Here is a 12,500-nt window from a genome sequence, read left to right as displayed (position 1 = left end):
CACACACCTATGCACACACACACCGACACACACACAAGCACACACACACACACACACACACACATACACCAAGCCCAAATCAAAAGAAAACGAACCCCTTGTATACCCACACACACACACACACATACCCACACACACACAGCTAATTAGTCCAGCCAGACCTGCACTGCCCCTGCACTGGTGATACAAGGCCTGAAGGGGGCACAAGGGGTCGTGACAGCACTCATCAGTAACTGTGTGTGTTTGTGTGTGTGTGTGTGTGTGTGTGTAGGCCATGTTGTCGGGCTCGTTCTGGTACAGTGACTTCAGCCTGAGTCAGCTGCGGGCCCCTCCTAACCCACTGAAGGCCCTGGCCCTCACCCAGTTGAAGATCCTGCCTCACCTGGATCGACTACTGCAACACCTGGACGACACACACGGCCAGCACAGCTCAGGTACACACACACGCACACGTACACGCACACGCACACTCACACTCACACTCACACTCACACTCACACACACGCACACTCACACTCACACGCACACACACGCACACTCACACACGCATGCAGGCATGCACACACATACACGCACACACACACACACACTCCCACGCACACACACACACACTCACTCACACACACGCACACACACACGCATGCAGGCATGCACACACATACACGCACACACACTCACACACACGCACACACACACACACACGCATACCGGCATGCACACACATACACTCACACACACACACACACGCACACATGCACGCACACACACAAGCATGTATTTGATGAGTGTGTGCATGTGTTTAGTACATTTCTGTGTTTTTGTATATAAAGGCCTGTCAGTCAAGCAGACGCCTGGAGGAGTAGAGAACTGTTCCCGAGAGTGGACTGCCTCAGTCTCTGTTGTCAAGGGTAACACACACACACACACACACACACACACACACACACACACACACACACACACACACACACACACACACACACACACACACACCACACACACACACACACACACACACCACACACACACACACACACAAACACACAAACACCACACACACACACACACACACACACACACACACACACACACACACAAACACACACACATAAACACACACACAGATACTCACACACACACACACACACACACAGTTACCACAGTCACACCATTTACAATAAATAATGACAACTATCATTAGATCAATAATGTAAAACAATGATAATTAAAAACAATAATAGTAATTATGAATTATGTGAATTGCAATGATTAAAAGTTTGGTTCATGTTGGTTGTAGGAGCCGTAGGTGTTAATGCATCATCATAAACACACACACACACACACACACACACACACACACACACACACACACACACACACACACACACACACACACACACAGCGGTAGGTGTTAATGCATCGTCCACTCTGTGTGTAGCGCTGGGGTGTGTGATATCTAGTCTAGAGAACCACATCTGGCAGTGTCGTTCTCATATACCTGACTGACTGTCTCTGTGCGCCACCTGGTGGCCACTGCAGGAGTCTCACCTCAGTCCCTGAAGGAGCAGATTAAGTCCCGCCCATCAGAAGAGCAAGACGGACCATTGGTCAAGGAGCGACAGGGGAAGAGTCCAACCAATCACAATGCAGGTAACCTCTGGACCAATCATAGATAACTAGTAGGTCACTAAAATTGTGTGTTCTCATGACTGGAGTCCAGAAGCATTTAGTGTAAAATATTTGTCAACAAAATCTATTTACTGGATCTCTAATGAATAAATATATGAATGTCAGTCAGTAAATCTGTGTTTTCATGTGCGCACACACACGTGTGTGCGTGTTGGGTGACATTCTCAGGCCTGTTCCTCTCTCCCACACAGACCTGCTGACTGTGAGGGATTGCGCTCTGCCCCGCCCCATCAGTATTCCTGTGCTGACAGGTCAGCCCCACCCTTCTGCTTTGATCACTGTGTGTGTGTGTGTGTGTGTGTGTGTGTGTGTGTGTTTAATCCACCATCAAAACTATGGTGCGCTTCATTTGATCAACACATGGTGCATGCAAGAGGGATTTGGAACTGCCATCACATAGGCGCGAAAAAGCGCACTGCCACCATACAGCCACTGGGTGGTGCTAAAAAGTAGCAAAACGGAGCAGCAGTGAGAGGCCTTTGTTCCCTGTGAGCTGGAAGCGTTGTGTTGTGATCCCTCACATCTGCTTTCACTGAACCCCCAGTGGCACCCGTCTGGGCAGGCCAGAGCAGGAAGTCTTGTGATCTTCCAGCATTCTTTAAGCATTCCTGGGAATGGTCTCTCCCACAGACTCCTTTTCTTCCTCTTTGGGAACTTCTATTGTATGTGTACAGACAACCCGATGTATTCGCACTTTAATTCCGAGGTAATGACATTCTCACAGGCATGGCCACGCCTGCTCCCAGCCAGAGAGTTTTTATAGAGGCTTTGGTGTGTGTGTGTGTGTGTGTGTGTGTGTGTGTGTGTGTGTGTGTGTTATAGAGGCTTTGGCATCTGCCTGTGCTATTTGAAGCCCTGGTAACCGGTTTGTGTGATTGGTGTTGTTGGTGTTAGTGAAACTGTGTGGTGTGTGTGAGTGTGTGTGTGTGTGTGTGTGTGTGTGTGTGTGTGTTTGGTGTGTTTGTCCTGAATGTTGTGTTTCATGTGTTATGCAGACAACAAACTATTTTAAAATGTCAAGTTAAAAACAAGTAAGAATGATTTAGGAGTAATTAAGGATGCCGGATCACCCAGTTGACTGCACCCTGGTTTTGTGTATATGCATGTGTGTGTTTCTATGAGTGTGTGAGTGTGTGTGTCACATTCGGTTTCTGTTCTGTGTTTTGGGTTGGAACCGCTTTGTGTTATTTTGATTTGTTCTAATGTGCTGCCACATTATTATATTACATTACTATATTACTTCACTGAGCGGAATTTCTGTTTTGGTATCTTGTGTGTTGCTTGCATTTTCTTTTCTTAATCTTTAACCAATTTTAATCTTTTAATCTTTAATTGAGAGCATGTTCTTTCGATTTGAAAGCATTGTTTATTAACGTTCAGATTTAGTCATTTTTCCGTCAGAGAGAGAGAGAGTTCTGATGTGTTCTGATGTGTTCTGATGTGTTCTAGAAGGAGAGTGGGCCCGTGTTCTGATGTGTTCTGATGTGTTCTGATGTGTTCTAGAAGGAGAGTTGGCCCGTGTTCTGATGTGTTCTGATGTGTTCTAGAAGGAGAGTTGGCCCGTGTTCTGATGTGTTCTGATGTGTTCTAGAAGGAGAGTTGGCCCGTGTTCTGATGTGTTCTGATGTGTACTAGAGGGAGAGTGGGCCCGTGTTCTGATGTGTACTGATGTGTTCTGATGTGTTCTGATGGGTTCTAGAGGGAGAGTGGGCCCGTGTTCTGATGTGTTCTGATGTGTATTGATGTGTTCTGATGTGTACTGATGTGTTCTGATGTGTTCTGATGGGTTCTAGAGGGAGAGTGGGCCCGTGTTCTGATGTGTTCTGATGTGTACTGATGTGTTCTGATGGGTTCTGATGGGTTCTAGAGGGAGAGTGGGCCCGTGTTCTGATGTGTACTGATGTGTTCTGATGTGTTCTAGAGGGAGAGTGGGCCCGTGTTCTGATGTGTTCTGATGTGTTCTGATGGGTTCTAGAGGGAGAGTGGGCCCGTGTTCTGATGTGTACTGATGTGTTCTGATGTGTACTGATGTGTTCTGATGGTTTCTGTTTTGGTATCTTGTGTGTTGCTTGCATTTTCTTTTCTTAATCTTTAACCAATTTTAATCTTTTAATCTTTAATTGAGAGCATGTTCTTTCGATTTGAAAGCATTGTTTACACATGTGTTCTGATGTGTTCTAGAGGGAGAGTGGGCCCGTGTTCTGATGTGTTCTGATGTGTTCTAGAGGGAGAGTGGGCCCGTGTTCTGATGTGTACTGATGTGTACTAGAGGGAGAGTGGGCCCGTGTACTGATGTGTTCTGATGGGTTCTAGAGGGAGAGTGGGCCCGTGTTCTGATGGGTTCTGATGGGTTCTAGAGGGAGAGTGGGCCCGTGTTCTGATGGGTTCTGATGGGTTCTAGAGGGAGAGTGGGCCCGTGTACTGATGTGTTCTGATGTGTACTGATGTGTTCTGATGGGTTCTAGAGGGAGAGTGGGCCCGTGTACTGATGTGTTCTGATGTGTACTGATGTGTTCTGATGTGTTCTGATGGGTTCTAGAGGGAGAGTGGGCCCGTGTACTGATGTGTTCTGATGTGTACTGATGGGTTCTGATGGGTTCTAGAGGGAGAGTGGGCCCGTGTTCTGATGTGTACTGATGTGTTCTGATGGGTTCTGATGGGTTCTAGAGGGAGAGTGGGCCCGTGTTCTGATGTGTTCTGATGTGTTCTGATGTGTTCTGATGTGTACTGATGTGTTCTGATGTGTTCTGATGTGTTCTGATGGGTTCTGATGGGTTCTGATGTGTACTAGAGGGAGAGTGGGCCCGTGTTCTGATGTGTACTGATGTGTTCTGATGTGTACTGATGTGTGCTGATGTGTACTGATGTGTTCTGATGGGTTCTGATGGGTTCTAGAGGGAGAGTGGGCCCGTGTTCTGATGTGTTCTGATGGGTTCTAGAGGGAGAGTGGGCCCGTGTTCTGGAGCTGTCCCCCCTCTTCCAGCTGCTCTGTGGTTTGGAGCAGCAGCTCCGGTGCCGAGCGAAAGAGATGGGCCTCTTCACAGGAGACAGCAGCGGTGAGTGTTAGGTGTGTGTTGGTGTGTGTTGAGTGTGTGTTGGGTGTGTGTTGAGTGTGTGTTGGTGTGTGTTGAGTGTGTGTTGGGTGAGTGTTGGGTGAGTGTTGGGTGTGTGTTGGTGTGTGTTGGTGTGTGTTGGTGTGTGTTGGGTGTGTGTTGGTGTGTGTTGGTGTGTGTTAGGTGTGTGTTGGGTGAGTGCTGGGTGTGTGCAGGGGCGGAGATCCCATTTCATTGTAGGGGGGGACAATACATGGTAAAATTTCGGAGAGTAATTCCGGGGGGGGACATGAAAAAATTGCTTTCACGAGAGCTAGCATAACTTAGCTGCTAAATACCGAATTCTCAATAACATTTACAAACAGAAATTCGAAGTCATTTTTAAATCCTCTAAATGGCATTAAATGTACTAACACAAAATATCTACTCACAGACAAATAATGTCCAAAGTTCAAGAGAACTTGATGCTCAAAATAAGTTCTAAAACAGTTCAATTTGACCTATCAATAAGCCCCGCCACCAATATTTACTGTTCCTAACTCGGACAAGTTATCCGAGCTGACTAGAGTCAATGGCAGCTATCCAGTGTCAAAACGATATCCCAAGAGCCTCGAGACAACTTTTGGAGACAAAAGAACCTGATTCCGTCTAGAAGCCATCAAAAGGGCCTTCATACTGCAATGGAGGGATATGCATAACATTTAAAACATAGATATATGGTGGATAACACGCTTACATTTGAGGCGAGAATTTACAGATTACACAATACAAGAGGGAGAATCCGCATCTCACGGTCATCACGATTGCAGATACATATATCCAATACCAGCATTGTTCAGGCACCGCAGGGAAAGATTAAATGAATTTACCTTCAGTTAATTTAACTAATCTGGAGAGGCACTGAGATGTAGACCTACCTTTATTAACTAACATTAACCTGCCCCTGACAGGACAGTGTCCTAACTGTCTAGCTAGCTATCCTAACGGTGTTAATTACCGGCATGCGTGTGTTATTATCAGCAAACGTTCACGTTGTCATGTCAATCCATCATTAAACTTATGTATACTTGTGCATATCGATTGTAACTTCGTAAAAGGAGTTTAGAAAAAACTTTAACTGCGTCAGTGGGAGAGAGGAGGAAACAGTCTCACTGTCTGACCGTGTACTTGGCTAATTGACTGAAACACGGAGCTGCCGGTAGCCCCGCCCGGTGGAAACAGCATGTGAACCAAACCATTTTAAGGAATAGGGGGATCATGATTTTTCAAAACTTAAAAACACATTGTTTTACGTTTATAATTAGCACACCTTGTGTTGTCGTGCATTTATTTCAAATTACTATATTTAAAAAAAAAATTGTTTTGTTTCCAATGATTGTTGGGGGGGACAACTTTATGGTAGGGGGGGACACGTCCCCCCCGTCCCCCCCGTGATCTCCGCCTATGGGTGTGTGTTGAGTGTGTGTTGGGTGTGTGTTGGGTGAGTGTGTGTTGGGTGAGTGTTGGGGTGAGTGTTGAGTGTGTGTTGGGTGAGTGTTGGGTGAGTGTTGAGTGTGTGTTGGTGTGTGTTGGGTGTGTGTTGAGTGAGGGTTGAGTGTGTGTCAGGTGAGTGTTGGGTGTGTGTTGGGTGAGTGCTGGGTGTGTGTCGGGTGAGTATTGCGTGTGTGTCGGGTGAGTATTGGGTGAGTGTTGAGTGTGTGTTGGGTGTGTGTTGAGTGAGGGTTGAGTGTGTGTCAGATGAGTGTGTGTTGGGTGAGTGTTGAGTGAGTGTTGGTGAGTGTTGGGTGTGTGTTGGGTGTGTGTTGGGTGTATGTTGGGTGAGTGTTGGGTGAGTGTTGGGTGAGTGTTGGGTGTGTGTTGAGTGTGTGTTGAGTGTGTGTTGGGTGAGTGTTGGGTGAGTGTTGAGTGTGTGTTGGGTGAGTGTGTGTTGGGTGAGTGTGTGTTGGGTGTGTGTTGGGGTGAGTGTTGAGTGTGTGTTGGGTGAGTGTTGAGTGTGTGTTGGGTGTGTGTTGGGGTGAGTGTGCATTGAGTTCACCATCAGCTGAAGCAAGGGTGTTTCTGGTCATAACAAAATGACCCATGCATGCTACGGATGCTACAAAATGTGATTCTTTTGTTCCGCTATGTTAAACTCCTGTCCAGCCTTTCATACTAGATCTCTGGACGTGTTACGGTCTAGTCTAGTACATACTCGCCTGGGCACAGTAGTACATACTCGCCTGGGCACAGTAGCACATACTCACCTGGGCACAGTAGTACATACTCACCTGGCCACAGTAGTATGTTTCTATTTAATAGACACTATGTCTAGTACGTACTCGTCTGAGAATAGTAGTATTCCTGTGTATCAGATATGCAGCCCAGAACCTACTAGGTACTAGCGGTGTGTTTGTGTGTTGCAGACAGGGGGCGCTCTTACCTGGACTTCCTGGATGCTCAGTGGGAGTGTGAGGGGCAACTAGTAGCCGTTGGTACAGAGTGTCTGAACACGCGAGAGCAGCTTATCTACCAGCACGGCCAGTTCCTGCTCCAGACGCTACACTCACACAGAGTGGTAAGGGACTCTCACGCACACGCACACGCACACACACACACGCACAAGCGGCTTATTTATCAGCGGGGCCAGTTTCTGTTTCAGTCACTTGTTAGGTGAAATTATCTCCATCAACACTATACTCACAGAGTGGTAAGAGTCACACACACACACACACACACACACACACACACACACATATTTATCACACACTTTGACTTGTGACAGAAATTCCAAATGTTCATTCCTGATGTAATCTAGTTTATGATGGATAATGGTGTGTGTGTGTACTCTATCTGACAGGTTCCCCTGGTGAAGCTTCAGATAGCCTCCAGTTTGCCCTGTAATAACTACCACCAAAATGCCTTCAGAAAGTCCATCTTCTATCAGGCATGTATCCATCATGTGCTTTGGGGTTGTGTGCTCTCGTGGCTGTCTGGTGTCAGCTTCTGTCTTTAACATCATCAATGGAATGGATTCCTCTCTCAGCTTCTGTCTTTAACATCATCAATGGAATGTATGCCTCTCTGATCTCAACCTCGGAGAGAAACTGTGACTTACGTGTGTGTGTGTGTGTGCGCGTGCATACATCTGTGTGTGTGTGTGTGTGTGTGTGTGTGTGTCCCAGGAGGAGGAGGGGGTGCTGTACGTCCGTCAGCAGAGGCTGCAGTCAGTGGGGGGCTTCTCCCTGGTGCTGCTGCACTCCCTGGCCCACGTGGCGTGTGGGGAGATGGACTCCGACTCAGGTCCCGCCTTCCAGAGGACCTTCTTCAAGGTGCAGCACGGCCACGCATGCACACACACACGCACACAAACACACATGCACACTCACGCACACACACACACACCCTGACTCTACACATGCCTCTAACTGTGTGTGTGCGTGAGTGTGAGTGTTCATGTGTTTGTGTATGTGTATGCATACATGTGCATGTGTGTTTGTGTATGTGCATGTCTGTTTGTGTATGTGTATGCATACCAGTGACGTGCAGTGAGGTTCGTGGCTGGTGAGGCACTGACTCTTTCAAAGTCAAATTTAAAAATACATAAACCCAATGGAGTATCTAAGATCACCATTCAATTGGCAGCTTTCACATTGACTACTGGTTGTTTTTCATATCAGCATTCTTTACACACACATAGGTAAGGTGCATACAGTAGGCAGCTGCTAGCTTGTGATGAACTCATGTGTAAATATTATGCACCCATGAATATGAACTCGTGAATATGAACTCTTTCTTACGAAGTTGCACAAGCACCCTGAGGGTTTCTACCTTTTCCCATTATAATATTAAGAGTTAAATCGAGGACACTATAACATCAGCTAGATAACCAGCTATCATTTCATGCAAATTGAACTCTTCCGATTAACTCGTAACTGTCGTAAGGTTATTAAGTGTCCTTAGCTAGCTAATTAGCTAACGTAGCAACAGGATAACCATTGCAACCAGGAAACACAACTTACCTACAATTTAAGTTGAATTTCTCAAAATCAGCTCACCAATAAAAAGCAGTCTTCGGTTCAAACTGATCACAACCACTTGTGTGATGTTAAATAGCTTCACATAGACATAAAACAATCCCAAGAGAAATAATGGGAAATCAACGGAGCTGCCGCTGTAAGTTAAAAACCAAATTTATTCTTGAGGTTCCAAACATGTTCAAAGCAATTTGGCTTTGAATGTGAGAAGTCGATCGAGTTATCTTCTGTCCCGTCGTTTGAAGCAAACCTTTTAGCTCCGGCATTGGTCTCCCATTATTAATCATTTCGCGTTTGGACTGAAAGTCCAGTTTTGAGAACTGCTTCAGCTTAGCAATAAAATCTTCCATTTTCGCCGTCAAGGTCCAGTAGAAGTGTAGAAGAAGAGCAACGTTCCCCAGCATAAACCCGACAGGTGCGCTCTCGCACGCCCCCTTCATTGAGGCAGAGGTACTGTGTGCCTCACCTACATGATTTTTCAGTGCGTTTTGAGCTCAGGTCAAAGGTTCGACGCATGCGCACGCATGCGCAAAACCCAGTTTGTAGCGATTGCGCAATCCTAGGTGAGGCACTGCCTCACTAGCTCCCATAGACAATACATGGTGCCTCACCTGACCGCACGTCCCTTGTTTTCTCCCGTCTATTTGAATAGCACATGCGCAAATTCAGCGATTTTGATTATAAAAATGCTCAAAATGATTGGAATCATGCAGAAATTACACCTATACCACAGATTAGTAGAAATATGAATATTTATTTTATTTTATCATTTTTTTTTAATTTTTAAAAAAAATGTTTTTTACTCTCTGCCTCACCTGCCTCATGCTACGTTTCCATTTGGACGATATTCGTGCCGCTCTCATTGGGAATGAATGGAGACGAAGTCCCGTCCGACGTGCAACGAACCGTCGACGCCTCCCTTCCAAAGTTGACGAACCTTTAACTCTATGCAAATGCGGACCAGGCGGTAACCAATCAGTTTGACGTGTGTGAGAATTGACAGCTGAAGTTGTGCAGATGGGCGGGAGTAATCAAAAAAATCAAAGCAAGATGGCGGAGTCTCGGGATTCTGTTACTGGGAAATATTTTATGTGAATAAAGGTGAATACAGGTGTTCACACGACTTTTATATGTCTACATCGACTCGGTTTGTTGTTTATATACTACACGAACACTGTCAGGGCAAACAGAATATTGTAGGTCTTATCTGAAGCTCTCGAACATTATTGTTAGCTTGCTGCTAACACTTTAATTGAAGATCAATGTAGAAGCTAGCTGGTTTGTAACCTGTAGCCTCATCGGTGCGTTTTGCCTCTGGTATGTGTGATATCGTGATTTAACTGGCTGATATAAATGAATCAGAGAACACAAATGTATAAAGGAATACATTTAATGGATAAGTAAATGAATGAGAGCACGAGTGACAGCCGCAACATCTATCATATTTTCATGACTTCACAAGCTAATCTGCTATATTAGCGCTGCACTGCAACCGAACTTGCTACTTAACAGAGAAACTTGATTTTTCTGACAATGCCCCCTAGACGAAATACCGGCTGCCGATAATTCGCCTGAATGGAAACGTAGAGTCATGCTACGTTTCCATTTGGACGATATTCGTGCCGCTCTCATTGGGAATGAATGGAGACGAAGTCCCGTCCGACGCGCAACGAACCGTCGACGCCTCCCTTCCAAAGTTGACGAACCTTTAACTCTATGCAAATGCGGACCAGGCGGTAACCAATCAGTTTGACGTGTGTGAGAATTGACAGCTGAAGTTGTGCAGATGGGCGGGAGTAATCAAAAAAATCAAAGCAAGATGGCGGAGTCTCGGGATTCTGTTACTGGGAAATATTTTATGTGAATAAAGGTGAATACAGGTGTTCACACGACTTTTATATGTCTACATCGACTCGGTTTGTTGTTTATATACTACACGAACACTGTCAGGGCAAACAGAATATTGTAGGTCTTATCTGAAGCTCGCGACCATTCTTGTTAGCTTGCTGCTAACACTTTAATTGAAGATCAATGTAGAAGCTAGCTGGTTTGTAACCTGTAGCCTCATCGGTGCGTTTTGCCTCTGGTATGTGTGATATCGTGATTTAACTGGCTGATATAAATGAATCACAGAACACAAATGTATAAAGGAATACATTTAATGGATAAGTAAATGAATGAGAGCACGAGTGACAGCCGCAACATCTATCATATTTTCATGACTTCACAAGCTAATCTGCTATATTAGCGCTGCACTGCAACCGAACTTGCTACTTAACAGAGAAACTTGATTTTTCTGACAATGCCCCCTAGACGAAATACCGGCTGCCGATAATTCGCCTGAATGGAAACGTAGAGTCATATGACTGCACGTCCCTGATGCATACGTGTGTGCAGGGCCGGCGATTGCTATAGGCGAACTAGGCGACTGCCTAGGGCGACAAATGGGTTGGGGGCGCCCTCTAGCGTCGCCCTTGGACCTACTTCCCATTAATCATAGTTAGAATAACAAGCAAATAAAAACATGTTTATTAATCATGATCATCCGAGGGCGCCCCTTCAGCCCTACGTTTACTTCAACCTGATTTTTAGATTGAATTGATGGTTATTGTCGATAGGGGGGGCGGTTGCGTTAAGTTACGTTACGTTAGTTATGTGAGGGCTCCTGCACATTGCCAGGGTGGGGTGAGCCGTGAGCGTGTCAGCTACGTGACATTCGCAAAAATGAAGCGGTCAATACCATCTGGAGCACAGGGACGAAAACGAAGAAAGGAAGAAGAGGAAAAGAAAGCCAAGTATAGAGGTAAGTCTTCTCATCTCAGCCATTAAGGTGTCAAACGAAATACATGTAGTATTGTGCATCACCTAATATTGGACGTTTCATTGCTGTCACTTAGGCTAGCTATAGCTAGCTAGCGACTGTTACTTTGCTAATTTGCTACGTAGGCTATTACTAGCAAACGTAACTTCACTGATAACCTACAATGGATGTAAATGTCAAAAGACCAGTATCTGGATAACGTATGCTAGTTATGAAAAGTACAGTTGCTGTCTACATTAATTATAAATGGCATAAGTTCTGTTTAGTGACTGTTCACAACTAGCAGGTGCACACACAGTAACCATTTTGGGGATAGTGGTGGTGTTCACCCTTCTGTACAGTTCCTCCCCAGGAATATACTAAACATTTTGTTTATTTTTGTTTTAAATTGGCCAGATGCACTCAGGCAATTTTTGCAGAGGCCGCTGTAGAAAGGACGCCTGATTCGCCTCCCTCTGAACTTTGTAAGTAGCCCACACAACTAGTACTACTGTTGCTGTTTTTGTTATTGTTGTTATTATTATTAGCAATTATTACTTTAATAATCACATCACATTAATACTACTAATTGTAATCAGTAGCCTAGTATTATTTAGCCTTGTGGCAGTAATTGTAATATATCTACTACAAGTTACATGGTCAGATAAAATGTATTTGTACAATGCAACTATGTGGTAGGATGATAGAAATGACCAAATGCAACTGTGTAACGAACAGCATGGATGAACTCTGTGTTTAAATACAGCTGCAGGAGAAGGGACATCCAGTAGTACTCAAGGGGCCAGTAACACACAGGCCAGGAACACACCAGCCTGCCTCAGGTGAGTCTATTTAATAGTATTTATTCAAGCCACATCCATACTTTAAAGTACAATAGAATCATGTTAGCATGTATTAAATACAATAGCTTGTTTTCTTAAAGAA

The 12,500-nt window shown here is 45.2% G+C and overlaps 1 protein-coding gene across 1 annotated transcript in view; it reads left to right on the top strand.

Moving 5' to 3' along the window:
- si:dkey-103g5.4 overlaps positions 1-12,500 on the top strand; it is a 20,937-nt gene that overhangs the window by 5,154 nt on the left and 3,283 nt on the right. The window contains exons 8-15 of the mRNA XM_031584083.2: positions 272-434; positions 831-908; positions 1,540-1,650; positions 1,881-1,940; positions 4,629-4,745; positions 7,145-7,296; positions 7,579-7,665; positions 7,904-8,050. Of these exons, the coding sequence (XP_031439943.1) occupies positions 272-434; positions 831-908; positions 1,540-1,650; positions 1,881-1,940; positions 4,629-4,745; positions 7,145-7,296; positions 7,579-7,665; positions 7,904-8,050 (915 nt within the window). The remainder of the gene's footprint in view (positions 1-271; positions 435-830; positions 909-1,539; positions 1,651-1,880; positions 1,941-4,628; positions 4,746-7,144; positions 7,297-7,578; positions 7,666-7,903; positions 8,051-12,500) is intronic.

Source organism: Clupea harengus, chromosome 17 (assembly GCF_900700415.2).
Source record: "Clupea harengus chromosome 17, Ch_v2.0.2, whole genome shotgun sequence".
In the NCBI taxonomy this organism is placed as follows: domain Eukaryota; kingdom Metazoa; phylum Chordata; class Actinopteri; order Clupeiformes; family Clupeidae; genus Clupea; species Clupea harengus.
This window is presented reverse-complemented; position numbering and strand designations above follow the sequence as displayed.